Source organism: Clupea harengus, chromosome 23 (assembly GCF_900700415.2).
Source record: "Clupea harengus chromosome 23, Ch_v2.0.2, whole genome shotgun sequence".
NCBI lineage: Eukaryota > Metazoa > Chordata > Actinopteri > Clupeiformes > Clupeidae > Clupea > Clupea harengus.
This window is the reverse complement of record NC_045174.1, coordinates 15,894,932-15,914,931: the sequence shown is the minus strand read 5'-3', so window position 1 is coordinate 15,914,931 and position 20,000 is coordinate 15,894,932. Positions and strand designations below refer to the sequence as shown.

At 45.3% G+C, this 20,000-nt stretch overlaps 1 protein-coding gene across 3 annotated transcripts in view; it reads right to left on the bottom strand.

Annotated features, from left to right (window-relative positions):
• Positions 1 to 20,000, bottom strand: part of wdr90 (WD repeat domain 90) — a 37,943-nt gene that overhangs the window by 6,060 nt on the left and 11,883 nt on the right. For 2 of the 3 annotated variants that reach the window (XM_031560984.2, XM_031560986.1), the window contains 22 exons: positions 18,722 to 18,832; positions 18,316 to 18,461; positions 17,532 to 17,589; positions 15,512 to 15,630; positions 14,941 to 15,099; positions 14,195 to 14,325; positions 12,150 to 12,266; positions 10,394 to 10,629; positions 9,913 to 10,049; positions 8,970 to 9,100; positions 8,442 to 8,572; positions 7,993 to 8,154; positions 6,604 to 6,732; positions 5,093 to 5,220; positions 4,798 to 4,832; positions 4,581 to 4,700; positions 3,869 to 4,116; positions 3,663 to 3,786; positions 2,801 to 2,922; positions 2,068 to 2,224; positions 1,596 to 1,786; positions 968 to 1,136 (listed from right to left, as the gene is read on the bottom strand). In XM_031560984.2, coding sequence (XP_031416844.1) covers positions 968 to 1,136; positions 1,596 to 1,786; positions 2,068 to 2,224; positions 2,801 to 2,922; positions 3,663 to 3,786; positions 3,869 to 4,116; positions 4,581 to 4,700; positions 4,798 to 4,832; positions 5,093 to 5,220; positions 6,604 to 6,732; positions 7,993 to 8,154; positions 8,442 to 8,572; positions 8,970 to 9,100; positions 9,913 to 10,049; positions 10,394 to 10,629; positions 12,150 to 12,266; positions 14,195 to 14,325; positions 14,941 to 15,099; positions 15,512 to 15,630; positions 17,532 to 17,589; positions 18,316 to 18,461; positions 18,722 to 18,832 — 3,061 coding nt within the window. The remainder of the gene's footprint in view (positions 1 to 967; positions 1,137 to 1,595; positions 1,787 to 2,067; positions 2,225 to 2,800; positions 2,923 to 3,662; positions 3,787 to 3,868; positions 4,117 to 4,580; positions 4,701 to 4,797; positions 4,833 to 5,092; positions 5,221 to 6,603; positions 6,733 to 7,992; positions 8,155 to 8,441; positions 8,573 to 8,969; positions 9,101 to 9,912; positions 10,050 to 10,393; positions 10,630 to 12,149; positions 12,267 to 14,194; positions 14,326 to 14,940; positions 15,100 to 15,511; positions 15,631 to 17,531; positions 17,590 to 18,315; positions 18,462 to 18,721; positions 18,833 to 20,000) is intronic. The other variant, XM_031560985.2, reaches the window with a different exon arrangement.

The following is a 20,000-nucleotide window of genomic DNA, read 5'->3' as shown; positions in this document are numbered from 1 at the left end:
GCACATTTCCATTAGCAAAATCACAAGATCTGCCATTACAGGATATTTCCCTTTTAAAAAAAAAAACCCAACCAATGTAATGGCCATTGGGAATGACAATGTGGTTGGGGGGGGGGGTGTCATAAAGTGCTGAAAGGCATCTTGCTGAAGTGGCTCTACTTATAGGCCATTCAGGCACCTGGGTAGAAAAAATACATGGTGGTGTGATTAGGGGGGGAAAAGGGAGGGCATTTTGAGGGTAGTTCCGGATACAAGGATATGGTTACCGTTCACAGGAACCCTATAAAAAGCTGCTGTGACAAAGAAAGAGAGCCAAGCAGCCAATCAGAGATTCACTAAAAATGGATTATGAAGAAAAGAGAAGAAAGGCAAAAGAGAGAGGAGGAGGATGAAGGGGGGATTGTGGGTAAAAAGCAGGGAGAAGTGTGGGCTTAATTGAGGAGTTCACCCCTGAATAACTATCGACAAAGCCATCAGTGGAGCAGGGATTGATTCTGTTGATTTGAACATTTAAACTCATACAAATATCCTCCATCAGGAGTTCATTACGGATAGTTGGTCAATACACTATTAAAGCAACATTATGTAACAGTTTTACCTTAAAAGAACAGCTTCAAAATCTTTTTGGTGGTACACTGGAAGTAAGGTCTAGAATCCGTGCAGTATACATGACTACACTAAATGGGATGGATTTACCATTCAAGCTCAATATGACCAACTTTGCAGAATGATATTACAAGTCCAAACAGCAACCAACAGGGAAACACCTACACACTTACTTACACACACACACACATATATATAAATAAAGATACTAACAAATTATTAAAACACCCACACACGACACAAGCGCATACAGATGAGATGCACACACTCACACATATAAAAAGACATACACACACAGACACAAACTCACACACACAGACACACACATAACACAGACACACACACACACACACAGACTGACCTATCTCTCCCTCGTCGGCCTCCCAGCTCATGAAGCAGCGGTGTGTGTTGCAGTCCCACACACACACCTGTCCGCCACTCGTGCCTGTGAAGAGCAGGCCGTTGGCGTTGAAGCACAGAGATGTCAGCTCAGCGTCGCCAACATCATCAGGCACACACACATTCTGCACCTGTGTTCAGATCAGGAGAGAGTGTTCAGATCAGAAGTGTGTTCAGATCAGGAGAGTGTGTGCAGATCAGGAGAGGCACACACACACTCTGCACCTGGAGAGATCAGGAGAGTGTGTGCAGATCAGGAGAGGCACACACACACACTCTGCACCTGTGTTCAGATCAGGAGAGTGTGTTCAGATCAGGAGAGTGTGTGCAGATCAGGAGAGGTGGTGCGTAATTTCTGACACCAGGTGTTCAGACATGATACATTTTTCTAAAAACTATAATGTCACTTTTTATTAACCCGAAAGCCTTGACCAAACAATGTGTGTGAGACAGAAAATGTTAAAGAGTGTATGTTTGCATGTGTTTGTAATAGTACATGTGTACCTATGCATCTGGGTGTATGTGAATGTGAGTGTATGTGTGTTTGTGTGTGGGAGCACATGTGTCTGTGCGTGCGTGTGTGGATGTACCTGAAGTTCCGTCTGCACACCATGTGTGTGTATGCTGCAGAAGAGAATTCCGGAATCTCCCGTGCAGGCGAGCAGGCCGTCACTGGTGGGGCTGAAGCGGGCCTCGTGGATGGCCCACGGCGCTGTCACGTGACACAGGAGCTCAAAGCAGCTCCCGCTCCACAGCGCCACCTCCTGCTCACTGAAGTCACCTGTAGCCAAAACAGGATGTGAGGTCATGACAGGATACGACATCACTGGAAGCACATATGACACATTCAAGACAACGCTGAACTTATTTCCCGAGTTCCATCTCAAAGATATCACAGTTTTCAACATGAACAAAGTCTACAACAGAGAAGGATATCACATCAGAACAGGATATGAGCTCAGCAATGAGCTGTGACTGATGTCACAATATACGTCGGAATAACATCTTGTTAAACCCCCACACCTTCAGGGGGTTTAACAGGATGTGACATCACACACTGACCTACAGACAGGAAGTAGCGGTCATCCCTGGAGAAGGCCATACTCTGCACTGCGCCCTTGTGAAACGACATACTGTTTCTACGGGAACCATCCAGGGCATTCCATATGCAGATGAGGCTCTTCGTTGAGGCGCCACTCCCAGACGCTGATGCCACTAACTGATCAACCAATCACAACAAAGAACATCAAGGCACTGTTACACCTGTTACACAAACATAATAACTTCGCACAAACGTAATACAAATAAAAATCATAAAGATCTGCACGTTTTCAATGTCATAACCCCACACTTAACAACTTCCCAAAATCGTGGTAACAGTTGCCTTCCACAAAAGCTCAATATTGACTACAACAAGAACAACAACAACAAAAAAACAACTGAAATTAAGTCTGCCACCTTCACAGCCCAACCACAATCCAGTGTGGTGTTCCTGTAATGCTCCTGTTCCACAACACTGTCTAATATCCTCTAAAGAAGTAGAGTCATGTAATGCTCCTGTTCCACAACACTGTCTAATATCCTCTAAAGAAGTAGAGTCATGTAATGCTCCTGTTCCACAACACTGTCTAATATCCTCTAAAGAAGTAGAGTCATGTAATGCTCCTGTTCCACAACACTGTCTAATATCCTCTAAAGAAGTAGAGTCATGTAATGCTCCTGTTCCACAACACTGTCTAATATCCCCTAAAGAGGTCGTCATGTGGCAGGTGTGAGTGTGATGTCAGTGTTGTACCTGTGCATCGTGGGAAATGGCGAGGGTGGAGATCTCCTCTGTGTGTCCGAGCCAGTGCCTCTGAGAGCCCGTGTGCAGGTTCTCCACAACACACACACAGCCACAGGTGTACACAAACAGACCTACGACACACACACAGCCACAGGTGTACACAAACAGACCTACGACACACACACAGCCACAGGTGTACACAAACAGACCTACGACACACACACAGCCGCAGGTGTACACAAACAGACCTACGACACACACACAGCCACAGGTGTACACAAACAGACCTACGACACACACACAGCCACAGGTGTACACAAACAGACCTACGACACACACACAGCCGCAGGTGTACACAAACAGACCTACGACACAGCAGCAGGTGTATGAAAACAGACCTTTATCAGACATACACACACATACACAGAACGAGAATCTAGAGGACAAACAATGGCAGAAGTAAAGACAAACAAAGAGGACAAAAACATAAACAGGCAACCCATCCCTCTCCTCTCCCCCCCAAATCTCACACACACACACACACACACACACACACACACACACACACACACACACACTTAACAGTCCCTTGAGGACTTAGGATCTTGCATTTTCACAAATTCAAGGATTTCCCACAATTTCAGGGTTATTACTCCCATATTTCCACAAAAAACTCAAACTCAAAATCAACACAACTGTGACCAAAACATTTTGAGAATTCCCGCAGCAAATTCAGTTAGTTTTGGCTGCAACAATCACAACAAATGCTCACAAGATCCTGGAAAGACTGACATAACGTGACATAACGTAACATAACGCAACGCAACACAACAATAAACATAAACTTAACTCAAGTACAGACATCACTCACCAGTGTCTGGGTTCCATACCATATTGCCACGCCCATTCCCATTATAGCCAATCACAGCTTTCAGTCTCAGGCCCTCCTCTCCAGCGGGAGGGGCTACAGCACTCTGAGGCAGAAACACAGAATCCTGGGCAACATCTTATAAAACCGACCAGGTAAAAAGAGAGACGGAACTGGTGGAGGAATGAAAATGGATGGAGGGACGGTACCTGTCCCGAGGTGGAGGTGTTATAACGCGGCGTGAAGTGTTTGTAGCAGTCAGGACGCTCCGCCTTTGAGGCGTTCCCAATGTGCTCTTCCCTCAGCTGATTGGCTGGCTGCTCTGGAGACGCTCCACCCCCTGACCTCTGAGTGACTCTAAGGAAGGAAGCGTGTTTGGGGGCAGGGCTGGGAGCTGGTGAAGGGGAGGGGCTGCGTGGTAGATCAGCATCCTCATTCAGAGACAAGACTTCAAGAGCTACACACACACACAGGTACAGGTACACAAACACACACACACACACGGCTATAAACACACTCTGTTCTCATGCCTTCTACAAAAACTGTTGAATTTGAATGGGTGTTTGTAAGAAAGCATTTCTGCGTAGGTGTGGGTGACCCAGCGTGCGTTTGATTTGAGTTAAACCTTAATCAGTCAATTAAAAATCACAAGTATTCTTTGTGATCTTTGTATCAACAGACACACACACAATATATTTTTTTAAAAGCATCTTTTGCTTTCAGATAAGACTATTTTCGATGACTTTCTCGCTATGCACAGGTAGGTGGGAATATGAGTAGGTGGGTATAGACATGTGTCTGCTCCTGTGGCAACCTGGCCAGCACAAAGCATGACAACAAACAAGAGATGTCAGCCCTTAGATCAGAAACACTCCAAGAAGATTTGAAAGACAGAGGCCCCTCTACCCAGAGGACACTAACCATCGTGTGCCGGCCTCTCAATGGAGCTCATGCCCAATGAGGGAAGGGGGGCTGGGCCTCGAGGCATCCCATTGGAATGCAGCATTCCATTGGTCAATGCCCCCAAGTCACCTGACGGGCCTGAGCCAATCAAAATGTAACCTTCATTAAGGGGAAATTCTTCTGTAATAATCACAGGTTTAGAAAATGATTCAACTGTGAAGTCTGATAAGTATACCTGCTTTGGGAGGAGACCCCAGGATGGCGGGAGACCTATGGATGAGAGAAAGAGAGAGACAGTGAGAGAGAGGGAGGGAGAGTAGAGAGAGAGAGTGAGAGAGAGAGAGAGAGAGTGAGTGAGAGAGAGAGAGAGGGGGGGGGGAGGGTGAGAGTGAGAGAGAGGAGAGAGAGGGAGAATTTGAGAAAAAGTTTCAATATCATTATACCACTACATCTTTGCAATGGTGTACTGCAGTGTTTGTGTATGTATGTGTGTATAAGTGTGTGTGTGTGTGTGTGTGTTGGATTCCTACCGAAGCATTGCTTCTTGAGGGTGTGCCAGGAAGTCCCAGAAGAAGAGGGCGTCGCCCACAGATACCACACCCATCTGATCCGGTGTGAAGCTCACCTGTTTGATGGGCTCAGAGTGGCCAATGAACACCTGGCACACACACACATACACACACACGTGCACACACACACACACACACACACACACACACACACACACACACACACACACACACACACACACACACACACACACACACAAACACACGCACGCACGCACGCACGCACACGCACACTTAATGCAAGATTAATAACGTAAAATGTCACATGCCTGATACAGTTGAGAGATGCACAGATGCAAGTGTAATGAAGGGTAGAGGACAGAGACAAAAAATGAGAGAGGGAGAGAAAGGATAGAGGGATAGAGAGAGAGATAATGAAGGGGAGAGGGAATGATAGGAGGAGCAAGAGAAAGAACTAAGGAGAGCAAAGAGAGATTATGTGGGGAGGACAGGATAAAGGGAAAGAATGTGATGAAACGAGGAAAGCCTGTGTGTGTGTGTGTGTGTGTGTGTGTGTGTGTGTGAGAGTGTGAGTAAGTGTGTGTGTGTGAGACAGTGTGTGTGAGTAAGTGTGTGTGTGTGAGACAGTGTGAGTGACTGAGTGTGCGTGTGTGAGAGTATGAATAAGTGTGTGTGAGTGTGTGTGTGCGTGTGTGAGAGTGTGAGTAAGTGTGTGTGAGTGTGTGTGTGTGTGTGTGAGTGAGTAAGTGTGTATGTGTGAGTCTGTGAGTGAGTGTGAGTAAGTGTGTATGTGTGAGAGAGTGTGAGTGTGAGTGAGTATGTGTGTGAGTGAGTGTGTATGTGTGAGAGAGTGTGTGTGTGTGAGTGTGAGTAAGTGTGTATGTGTGAGAGAGTGTGTGTGTGAGTGAGTGTGAGTAAGTGTGTATGTGTGTGAGTAAGTGTGTATGTGTGAGAGTAAGTGTGTGTGAGTGTGAGTGAGTGAGTGTGTGTGTGTGAGTGAGTAAGTGTGTATGTGTGAGAGAGTGTGAGTGTGTGAGTGAGTGTGAGTAAGTGTGTATGTGTGAGAGAGTGTGAGTGTGTGAGTGAGTGTGAGTAAGTGTGTATGTGTGAGAGTAAGTGTGTATGTGTGAGAGAGTGTGAGTGTGTGAGTGAGTGTGAGTAAGTGTGTATGTGTGAGAGAGTGTGTGTGTGAGTGAGTGTGAGTAAGTGTGTATGTGTGAGAGTAAGTGTGTGTGAGTGTGAGTGAGTGAGTGTGTGTGTGTGAGTGAGTAAGTGTGTATGTGTGAGAGAGTGTGAGTGTGTGAGTGAGTGTGAGTAAGTGTGTATGTGTGAGAGAGTGTGAGTGTGTGAGTGAGTGTGAGTAAGTGTGTATGTGTGAGAGTAAGTGTGTATGTGTGAGAGAGTGTGAGTGTGTGAGTGAGTGTGAGTAAGTGTGTATGTGTGAGAGAGTGTGTGTGTGAGTGAGTGTGAGTAAGTGTGTATGTGTGAGAGAGTGTGTGTGTGAGGTTTACCTGAGAGTTGATGTCGAGGCTCATGTTGTAGTCCCACACCTTTAACGTGTTACATCCGGCAGTAAGCAGGTAACGGCTATCCTCACTGACCGCTAGCGACCAGCAGCACTTCTTATGAACATCACACACCTTAATGAAAAAAACACACACACACACACACACACACACACACACAAATAACATGTTTGGTTTCAATAAGACACATTTACAAACATGTTGCTTAAGAGGGGGCACTCAAATAAATTGGTCTATGATTGGCCTGTCATAACTAGATAATTGCCACCTTCATCCTACATGCTTAAAAGCCCATTTAGCCCGGTAGGATGCCACAAGTTCCCCACAAATCCTCCTCCACACAGAAACACACACACACACACACACACACACACACACACACACACACACACACACACACACACACACACACACACACACACACACACACACACACACACCCCAACAGCAGGAAACAACTGGCGCAAATGCTTCTTCAAGGGAAACTTCAAGACTTTTTCAACCTGGGCCATATTTTTCAGATCTTTTTTAGTCCAAATTTGTACAAGCGGCAAAATCATATGGAATTAGATCGCTTGACCCCCAGAGCCCCAGGACCCCCTGCAGCAGCCCACTCAGAGCCTGGAGTTGATTACTGGAGGGAGGCAATCTCGTTTGAGTGGCCACTCAAGCACCACGCGGTAATTAACTACAGGCCCTGAATGGCTGCTCCTTAAGAGACCAGAACAATCAAAAGGTAAAACACTGATTCATTGTCATTTTCTACAGTTGACTGACTTATTGAGGTAAACAGACACAGGCGTATCATCTCTGTAGGGATACCAGAAGAATCGAAAGGTAAAACACTGACTGTACAAACAGGCCTTTTGTACAGTTTCTGTACAGTTACTGGTGTAAACAGATGCAGGTGTATCTCTGTTGGAATCATTTCCATGTTGTCAAGACCTTTATAATAACATTTACGAGTCTGTCGGTGGCGAAAACAAGCGGCTTACTTTGGTGATTCCATTGTATAGCCGCTTTGCGGTTGCCGGTTTAAGTGTTCTAACTCAACACAGGACCGATTTTTATCGTTTTGGTCCCTAGGAGATTTGGACCCAAAAATATCTAAAAATAGGGCCCAGGTTGAACCCCGAAGTTTCCTATTAGACATGACTCATTCATAAAGAGGTCTCATTAGTTACAGTCAGTGTGCACTCTCACTCTCAATCACAATCACAATCTCTCTCTCTCTAACACACACACACACACACACACACACACACACACACACACACACACACACACACACACACACAGACAGATAGACAGGCACAGACAGACATGACACACACACGCACTCACACAGACACAGACACAGACACAGACACACACCTCTCTCTGCAGCTTCCCAGTGTGCATGTGTACGTAGAGGATCTTGTTGGCAGAGGTGGAGATGAGCAGGTGTCCAGGTGTGGAAGGGGAGAAGCAGACTTTAAGAGCAGAGTCCAGTTTGGGGCTGTCCAAGTCCAGTATGCTGACATCCACACGCAGGACCTGGGATACACACACACACACACACACACACACACACACACACACACACACACACACACACACACACACACACACACACACACACACACACACACACACAAGCAGACACACACACACACAAACACACACACACACACACACACACAGATAAACAGAAACATACATATAACCAAATGCACACAGAAACACAAACAAACACACATGGACTTTCTATTACAGAATGACAAAAAAAAAACACAGACATTTCAATTGTTAAGTAATTTGCGCACACACACATACACACGCACCTCATCAAGTGAGCGTGCATCCATTATGGTGACTGTGTGCTCTGTGGGGCCAATGAAGGCCAGCCGAGAGTTGTCTCCGCTGACAACCAGCGCATCAGGGGCGCGCTCTATGCCCCGTGCCAACACGTTACCTAGCAACAAACCAACATCCTGATTTAGAAACAAAGATATACAATAAGGAGGTGAAGAAAAGCTTAAAGTTGCTTTAAAAAAAATCTCCATACGTCCAAACCAATAATTCCAACCCCCCCACATCCACCCACACTCATGTCAAAATATAATTTCATAGCATAAAACCCATGTTCCAAATCCAAAACATTTAAAAATATTTTACAGCATTTCACATAGACACCCACACGTCTATTCACCCCACCGATCTTGCCTTCCACTCCCAGACTCAGTTCTCTAACTCAAGCACTACATTCCCACACAGTCCCACTACATTCCCACACAGTCCCACTACATTCCCACAACATTCCCGTTGTTGCTCAGTGTTTCCCCATGCCTTCTGTGTGCCATCCCACTCACCCAGCACCCGGATGGCCGGGAGCTCCTGGTGACCGGAGTTGTAGAGGGCCAAGGAGCCGTCGGCACCGCCACTGAACAAACACTCCCCATCAGGAGAGAACACACAGCCCACCACAGTCTCCGTGTGTTTCCTGTCATGCACACACACACACACACACACACACACACACACACACACACACACACACACACACACACACACACACACACACACACACACACACACACACAGACATGCACACACAAACACACACACACACACAGACATGCACACACAAACACACACACACACAGACAGACACACACACACACACACACACACAGACATGCACACCCACAAACACACAGACACACACACACACAAACACATACACAAGCAAGAAAACGCATGTACATACACGCATAACTATGTTGTCACAAGAGTAATCATTTCGTCAAAGCATAATTACAGCCACTTGTATCATGCACTTAATAAAGAAAAACTGATGGTAAATGGTAAATGGACCGCATTTAAATAGGGCTTTTCTACTCATAGAGCACTCAAAGCACAGATGAGTGCTTCAGACATCTACCCATTAAAACACAGACGGCAGAGGCTACTATCTAAGGTGCCAACCTGCACATCAGGAGGCGGTTCAGTGTCTTGCTCAAGGACACTTTGACACTTGGTGAGGAGTCGTCAGAATTGAACTAGCAACCTTCCGTTTCCTGAACGACTACTCTACCTCTTAAACCACTGATCATTAATGTTTGGCCTAAGACACCCACACCCACACCCACACACCCACACACACACACACACACACACACACACACACAAACCCCTGTGCTGGACCAGCATTCTGGCGGTGGTGATGTCAAAGACACACACGCACACACACGCGCACACACACACACACACACACACAGAGACACAGACACAGACACAGACACAGACACACACCTGTGCTGGGCTAGCATGCTGGCGGTGGTGATGTCAAAGACACGGATGCGCCCGGAGCTGGAACCACAGCAGAAGACGGGGAGGCTGGGGTGGAACGCCACGGAGGAGGGAGTATCCTCAGACACAAAATCATACAACTAGAGAGAAAGAGAGAAAGAGAGAGAGAGAGAGAGAGAGAGAGAGAGAGAGAGAGAGAGAGAGAGGGAGAAAGAAAGAGAGAGAGAAAGAGAGAAATAGAGAAAGACAGATAGACACAAAGGAGAGGTCAGGAGAATTTGTCTCTCTATATCTATCTGTCTGTCTATATGTTCGTACGTATGTTTGATGTCTGTATGTTTGTATGTATGTATGTCTGTACATACGTATGTTGGATGTCTGTATGTATGTATGTCTGTACATACCTATGTTTGTATGTCTGCATGTATGTATGTGTGTGTGGGTGTGTGTGTGTGTGTGTGTGTGTTGTGTGTTCCTCGCTGACCTGCTGCATGGAGTCCATATCCCACACACGCACCGTGCCGTCCCTGGAGGCGGTGGTGATGCGGCGGCGGATGCCGTCGATGCTGAAGCCGAGAACGGTGTGTGTGTGCGAGCGCATCACCGTGCTGTAGCCGCGGCTGGCCACGTCCAGGTAACCCACGCTGCCGGTGCTGGTGGACGCCAGGACCTTCAGGCCGTCGTCAGAGATACACACGTGACACACCGGTCCCTCATGCTCTGTGAGAGACACACACACACACACACACACACACACACACACACACACACACACACGGCTATAAACACACTTGCATCTTTGCACAGATTCTCATACCTTTTACAAAAACTGTTGAATTTGAATGGGTGTTTGTAAGAAAGCATTTCTGCGTAGGTGTGGGTGACCCAGCGTGCGTTTGAATTGACCTGAATCAGTCAATCAAAAATCACAATTATTCTTTGTATCATTTCCTTCACATCAATCCTGACAGGGATAATATCAGCGTTACTTATTTCTATTCCAAATAACTATCCTATTCTTCAAACGTTCAACTTCAGCAAAAAAACAGGTGTGATGAGTTCATAAGGCAGTTTAGGTGTGGACTCTAATGTTATGCCTTAGCCTACAAGCAATTTTAAGCTGGAGTTAACCATCCTTTTGGAGTTCCATGTGGCAAGCAGTATACTGTGCACATTTGTAAACACTGCGTCTGAGAATGTTGGACATACGGAACAGTAACAGTCAAGCAGGCCCCCGGCAGTGTGACTACCTGGGGGGGACCTACTCACAGAACAAACATGGTTCCAGAAATGGATTGAATTGAAAGGCGGTAACTAGCAGTTGAGAGAGAGAGAGAGAGAAAGAAAGAAAAAGAGAGAGAGAGCGAGAGCGAGAGAGAGAGAGAGAGAGAGAGACAGCAGTTGCCCAACCTGGAAACTGCCCAGTAATGGGGTAACAAACCTGTGCACCCTGACTGCAATGCCAAAGAGCCAGTAGTCAGAGCACATACTCAACCACAGTAACTGTGTAGGCCAGTCCATCAGAGAGAATACTCCTGGTTACTGCTTCTGGGTCAGATCTGTGACTCTATAGCTGTTGCCTCGGATGGGTGTTATTTCATAGACTAACTACAGAAGAAGGCACGTGTCTATGTGCTAACCACAGCAGAAAGGGAATAATGGCTTTTTCGAGGTGTTTTCATGCACAAAAATTAAGGACCTGGACATAATGGACATGGCAGAGCAAATCATTCCGCTTCATGAGTTCCGAGATTCAAAATTCTTTGTCCAATTGAACTTCAAAAATGCCTTCGTTTCTGACGCACTAGCAGACAGAGACTAAGACATTTCCAAGCATTTCAATTTTTTTATGCCCCATTAAAACTGTGCAGCAATTAGGGAGAACATGTCTCTCAAATCAGCACTGAAGTATGACAAATTATGAATCAGCCAAGATTCATCTGAATGGTATTTTTGGTGAAATAACATTTAAACCTTTGAAAGTATATTTCAGTTTGATGAGCATACATACAAATCTGTAGGTTTTGTCTGTGGTATGTACTGTATGTGTTGTGAACATGTGAATACAGTCTGTGAGTGTGTGTGTGTGTGTGAAAGAGAGAGAGAGAGTGTGTGTGTGTGTGTGTGTGTGTGTGTGTGAGTGTGTGTGTGACAGAGAGAATGTATGTGTGTGTGTGTGTGTGTGTGTGTGTGTCTGTGTGTGTGTGTGTGTGTGTGTTCCTCCTAAATTGACAGCTCACCTGCCTCCAGGAAGACTGCACTGAAGTCAAGAGGCCAGAGCCTCATGTAGCCGTCCTCAGATCCAGTGGCACAGAACCCCTCACACACACTGATGCTGTTCACCGCAATACCTTGACCTTAACACACACACACACACACAAACACATCATGAACATGCTCTGCACCTTCACACTCGATACACACACACATTCTCAACACCCAAAATAAATGCAGATATACTGAAATACACGGTGCACAGATCAATACATTGACACAAACGCGCACGCACACACACACACACACACACACACACTGAAGGCAAAACTTAATATTTGCAGCTCCCCCCTTACTTTCATGCGTTGATTAGTGAGAAGCTCTACTATGAGAGTTAGGGTGATGCAGAACAGCAGTTATTACACACACCTGTGTTCTCTCCCACCCTGAACGTATGCTAAAGGCACACAATACACACACACACACACACACACACACACACACACACACACACACACAAGCACAAGCACAAACACACACACGTAGAACAGCAGTTATTACACACACCCGTTCTGTACTACCCTGAACGTATGCTAAAGGCAGTTAGAGTAATGATGCAGAAGGGGGAAGCACTTCACTGGGTTTCAATAGAATGATGAGGGGCAGGATGTGTGACTCACAGCTCGGAATGTTCCGGAACTCCGAGGTGTGAATAGAACGTTGTGCGGTAACTTTGAGTGATGGCGCGTGGATGTTCAGACTAGGTGATGAGGAAGTGTGGCTGGTTGCTTTTCAGCATCGGAGAGAGACTCGACACGTCAGTGAGTCTCTGAGGCCTTGGTGTCGTAACACTGTGTGTGTTTGAGGAAGTGTGTGGAGGGGTCACATTTTTAAAGGCAAACCATAAGTGTTTTTAATCTGCTTGAGGGTAGCACATCGAGAGCACAGAGAATGTACTACACCACCACTGTTTTACCACTGTAAATACTTACATACAGACGTGGACAAAATTGTTGGTACCCTTCCATTAAAGGAAGAAAAAGCCACAATGGTCACTGAAATAACTTGAAACTGAAAAAAGTTATAATAAATAAAAAAATACTGAAAATTAACTAATGAAAATCAGACATTGCTTTTGAATTGTGGTTCAACAGAATAATTATTTAAAAAAAAAAACGAATTAAACTGGCCTGGACAAAAATGATGGTACCCCTAGAAAAGATTTAAAATAATTTGACCATAGGGACATTTTAAACTAAGGTGTGTCCTCTAATTAGCATTACAGGCTTCTTCAAACTTGTAATCAGTCAGTCTGCCTATTTAAAGGGTGAAAAGTAGTCACTGTGGTGTTTGGTATCATGGTGTGTACCACACTGAACATGGACCACAGAAAGCTAAGGACAGAGTTGTCTCAGGAGATTAGAAAGAAAATTATAGACAAGCATGTTAACTGTAAAGGCTATAAGACCATCTCCAAGCAGCTTGATATTCCTGTGACTACAGTTGCACATATTATTCAGAAGTTTAAGGTCCAGGGGACTGTAGCCAACCTCCCTGGACGTGGCTGCAAGAGGAAAATTGATGACAAATTGAAGAGACGGATAATACAAATGGTAACCAAAGTGCCCAGAACAACTTCCAAAGAGATTAGAGGTGAACTCCAAGGTCAAGGTACATCAGTGCCAGATCGCACCATCAGTCGCTGTTGAGCCAAAGTCGACCGAGGAGGACACCACTGTTGAAAGCAAATCATATAAAAGCGAAACTGGAATTTGCCAAAATGCATATTGACAAGCCACAGGGCTTCTGGGAGAATGTCCTTTGGACAGACGAGGCAAACCTGGAGCTTGTCAGTTTCAAGTCCCACAGTGACAATTGTGGGTTTTTCCTTCTTTAAATGAAGGGTACCAACAATTTAGTCCACGTCTGTATATACTTACCTCACCACCACTGTTTTATTGGCCAGACACCACAATACTGTGTGTATGTATTTATGATATGTTTTGGAGTGAGTGAGTGAGTGTGTGTTTGTGTTTGTGTGTGTGTGTGTGTGTGTGTGTGTGTGACTAACCCGTGCTGAAGGTCTGCTTCTCTCTACGCTGGCCGTGGCTTGGCTGAGTGGGGAGGACTCTCCTGACATTCTTTATCGCCACGGCAGCGTAGTCCACCTCCAGGATGTGACCACTCTTACTGCTCACAAACCTACCAATCAGAGCGAGGAACACAAACTCAGCCCACCAATCAGACGGCAACGTCTAAACCTAACCACCAATAAGAGAGCAAGACATAGAAAGCTCAACACAGCACAGGTGGATGTAACCCCTCCACAGAGAAACTGACCTTGTGAGAGCTGATTTAGAAGCACAGCTAGCCTGCGGATGTCAGCCTCTGTGGGGGCATGATATTTAGAGCATGTGCAGTTGAGCAGCTGTTGAGCATGTATGAGACTCATGTTCAGTGTTCGTGTGAACTGAGAGTGTGTGTGTGTGTAAGAGTTATATGCATCAGATTTCAGTGTGTATGTATGAGTGAGTGTGTGTGTGTGTGTGAGAGAGAGAGAAACTGTGACACAGTGTGTGTTCTTCAGAGGCGTCTGCAGTGTGCGGGTGCTGCAGTGGCAGGTTTCGGAACTGATTCAGATTCAGTGGTGTGTGTGTGCCTGTGTGTGTTCCTCAGACACGTCAGTGGTGTGTGAGTGCATGCGTGTGTGTGTGTGTTCCTCAGACACGTCGGTGGTGTGTGAGTGCATGCGTGTGTGTGTGTTCCTCAGACACGTCGGTGGTATGTGTGTGTGTGTGTGTGTGTGTGTAAACTCACAGTGTGTGTTCTTCAGTTGCGTCTGCAGAGTGTGAGTGCAGCAGAGCGAGGTCGGTGAACTCCAGGCTGTGGAACTGATCCAGGTTCAGAGGACAGGAGCGCAGGGACCCGCCCCTCAACCTCCACAGACGCACGTTTCCAATCCCACACGACACCATCCTACACACACACACACACACACAATTACATATTCACATGTGCACAAACACACACACACACAAATATGCCATGTTCACACAGGCACAAACGCACAAATACATATACACTTCCACACACAGACCCACACACACACAAATACAGAAGTGAGCAATAAGGGAGCCAGACCCAGGTAGGCAGATGTGCAAATAGAGAGAGACACACAAACACACAGGTGAGTAGAGAGAGAGACATGCAAATGCATTGAAACAGTTAATCAACAAGGATAACTAAACTCCCACAGGGATGATAAAGACTCCAGTTAAACAGAATGAAAACGATGCGATTTGGAGTGTGTTTGTGTGTTTACCGTGTTTCTTCACAGCAGGTGATCTGAAGAGCTCTGATGTGTGTGCGTGTGCGTGTGCGTGTTTACCGTGTCTCATCACAGCAGGTGATCTGAAGAGCTCTGATGTCCACGTCCGTGTGTGCTTTACCCAAGACACACACCACTCCCTGCTTGGCTACACTCTCTGTATTCCACACCACAAGCATCTAAAACACACACACAAACAAAGCAAAGAAACATGCAAAACATGAATACGCATGCATCACACACACACACACACACAAACGCACATCATGACGCACGATCATGCCTTTTTATTATGTAAATAAGAAGTGAAATTCACACATAACATATATATATATATATATGTACAGCGGGTAAAATAAGTATTGAACAAGTCACCATTTTTCTCAGTAAAAATATTTCCAAAGGTGCTATTGACATGACATTTTCACCAGATGTTGGTAACAACCCAAGTAATCAATACATACAAAGAAACCAACACAAATAAATTCAGAAATTAGGTTATGTGTATTAATGTGAAATAACACAGGGAAAAAGTATTGAACACATGAAGAAAGGGAGGTGCAAAAAGGCATGGAAAGCCAAGAAAACTGCTGAAATCTATCAGTAATTAGAAAGCAATCCGGCCCCTTGTCAGAGCAAATTAATATCCCAACTGATGGCCTACAAAAAGGTGTCTCATTACCAAGGTGTCACACAAGAAAAATCTCATGATGGGTAAAAGCAAAGAGCTCTCTCAAGACCTTCGTAACCTTCTTTTTGCAAAACATACTGATGGCATTGGTTACAGACGCATTTCTAAACTTCTGAATATTCCAGTGAGCACTGTTTGGACCATAAGCCGGAAGTGGAAAGAACATCATTTCACCATAAACTGGCCACGACCAGGTGCTCCTCGCAAGATTTCTGACAGAGGAGTGAAAAGAATTATCAGAAGAGTTGTCCATGAGCCAAGGACCACAGTGGAGAGCTTCAGAAATACCTGGAATGTGCAGGTACAGTTGTTTAAAAGAAAACAATAAGTAATGCACTCAACCGCCATGGCCTGTATGCACGCTCACCACATAAGACTCCATTGCTGAAGAAAAAGCATGTTAAAGCTCGTTTGCAGCACGACATTTGGACAAGCCTGTGAAATACTGGGAGAATATAGTCTGGTCAGATGAGAGCAAATTTGAACTCTTTGGATGCCATAATGCACACCATGTTTGGAGGACAAATGGCACTGCACATCATCCCAACAGTGAAGTTTGGAGGTGGGAACATCATGGTGTGGGGCTGCTTTTCAGCATACGGTACTTGCAAACTTCACACAATTGAAGGAAGGATGAATGGAAAAATGTACCGAGACATTCTTGATAAAACTCTGCTGCCATCTACCAGGATGATGAAGATGAAACGACGGTGGACATTTCAGCAAGAAAGTGAACAGCCAAGGAAACTCTCAATTGGTTTCAGAGAAAGAAAATAAAGCTGCTAGAATGGCCCAGCCAATCACCTGACTTGAATCCAATTGAAAATCTATGGAAAGAACTGAAGATCAGAGATCATAGAAGAGGCCCAGGGAACTTTCAAGATTTGAAGACTGTTTGTGTGGAAGAATGGGCCAAAATCACACCTGAGCAATGCATACGACTAGTTTCTCCATACAGGAAGCGTCTTGAAGCTGTCATTACCTATAAAGGCTTTTGTACAAAGTATTGAATAAATATCAGTAAGCGTGTTCAATACTTTTTCCCTATGTCATTTCACATTATTATACATAGATTATTCTGCAGATATACACATTATTATATAACTTAATTTCTGAACTTATTTTGTTTGTTTTCTTTGTATGTATTGATTACTTGGGTTGTTACCAACATCTGGTGAAAATTTCATGTCAATAGCACCTTTGGAAATATTTTTATATACTTATTTTACCCGCTGTATATATATATATATATATATACACACACACACACACACAAAAAAACTCACTCCTCTCACATAATCCAATGCACACTAACATACACACACACAGCCAAACACACACACACACACACACACACACACACACACACACACACACACACACACTTACAGTTTTACTGTGGCTGTCCTTCCCCACTCCACACAAGACCCTTCCACTGTAGGAGAAGCTGGGAAGAAGGTGTAAGAGGACACAGTGAGTGAGTGTGTGTGTGTCTGTGTGTGTGTGTGTGTGTGTGTGTGTGTGTGTGTGTGTGTGTGTGTGTGTGTGTGTGTGTGTGTTTGTGTGTGTGAGTGTATGTGTGTGTATTTGTGTGAGAAAGAGGATCTGTGTGTGCGTGTGCGTGTGTGAGAGAGTGTGTGTGTGTGTGTGTGTGTGTGTGTGAGAGTGTATGTGTGTGTGTGAGTGTGTGTGTGTGTGAGTGTGTGTGAGTGTGTGTGTGTGTGTGTGTGTGTGTGTGTGTGTGAGTGTGTGTGTGTGTGAGTGTGTGTGAGTGTGTGTGTGTGTGTGTGTGTGTGTGTGAGAGTGTGCGAGTGTGCGTGTGTATTTGTGTGAGAAAGAGGATCTGTTGTGTATGTGCGTGTGTGTGTCCATGTGCGCATGGTCTCAAGGAGGAGTTCAATCAGCAATCAGCCTGTTTTCAAAGGAGAGTGTAGTTGTGTCTGTCGTCTGTAATCTGTGTAACTACAAAGTAGAATGGAGGTTTTACCAGAAAACCACTCTGACTTCATGTGTATTTTAAACATACCACAATCTCTCAGTGTTTCTCTCAGTCCCTCTCTGGTGATGGCTTGGGATTTTGTGAGAAAGAGGATTGCCTGATTGTGTGTGTGTGTGTGTGTGTGTGTATTTATGTTAGACAGAGGATCTGTGTGGTTGTGTGTGTGTGTTTTACCTGAGGATGCTGAGGGAGTGTGCGTGTGTGTTGACCAGGGCGAGACACTGGCCTGTCTCATAGTTCCACAGACGCAGCAGTGTGTGTGTGTCTGCCTGTGCCGACGCCAGGAGAGAGCAGCTGCCATTCAACGCCAGAGCAGAGACCTAACACACACACACACACACACACACACAAAACACACACACACACAAGCACACAAACACACACACATAAACATAAACACACAGTTACTTTCGGTGGTTCTGTTGTGAGTTTGCTTTCTGAGACGCACGCACACACTACGTCTAGTGGTTCTATGTGTTTGTTATCTGATTATTGGAAAAAATTTCGATTGCTCAATTCCCTGTGCACACTCACTCGCACACACAGAGGCACACACACACGCGCAAACACACGCAAACACCTTATCTGTGTGACCAATGAAAAAGCGCTGCTTCCCGGAGCAGATCTTCATGGCGATAATGACAGCGTGGCAGGGATAGATGACCTCATCACACAGCTTATTCCACACAACCTGCACAGGAGAACGAGAGAGGGAGGGAGACGTGTAAATGACGAGAAAGAGTGGAACACAGAAAAGGGTAAAGTGGAAATGAGAGGAGAGAGAGCGGGCGAGAGAGAGAGAAAGAGAGTGAGAGACAGAGCAAGAAAGAGAGAGCGCAAGAGAGAGAGAGAGAGAGAGAGAGAGAGAGAGAGAACACACACACACGCACGCACACACATACATCACTGATGTGTCTGAGGAACACACACACGCACACACACACTACTGAATCTGAATCAGTTCCATGGTTCGTTTAGGTCATAAACACGTAAGGAACGTGCAACGTGCAAGCCACACTATTTGTTTTTTTCTGAATCTTTTTGTTAATTTGGTCGTTGGCTCTGCCATTAAGGATGCGAGCTGCTGGGAAAATGTGATTTTTGCGAGACAGGCGGCAATGCAAGATGAGTTTGCAGCTTTGCCTGCAGAGCATACAGTACATGCATACACTCAAGCATGAGTTTCCACATAGCTGTCATCTAGTAACTATTGCATGAAAATAGCATGTTAAAATTTTGTTTTTTCATTTAACGATGATTTATTTATTGTGGGAGAATTTAAATCCATCAGCGGTCATAAATAGCGTTTACTTTCAGGTTTTTGATTGGATAGCTTTAGTTCGCAAAACAGTTTTCACATTAACGAAGAGAAACGAACCCCGGTCCCCATCAAAAGCTCTAGTGTGAAGGCTAGAAACCTAAGGCTCTACCAGTTCAGGGTGCAGGGAGTAGTTTGTAATCTCAAAAAATGAAAAAAATAACTAATAAATAAATTGTATTTCCCAATATTATTATTATTATAATAGTATTCCCTCATCACACACTTCACAATGACAGCTGGAACTGCGCAGAGTTTCTGTGGGCAAGCAAGGACACTACAAGGAATCCTGGATACACAGCTTGGCGATAATCAGGATTGAGGTGTCGCCATGGCAATGTGCGCACCCCATTGATGGCGGCCCCACCAACCAGGCTCTGACTCATCCAGCACCAATCAGGCTCAGGGGGCACCAGGGCCGAATCACTTACTTCAACACTCATTATGCCGAAGAAATAGGATCAGGACGCCGCATGGTGTTGGCAGGCAGCGGACACCCACATGACAAACAGACACACTTATAAACTCACCCATTTACAAA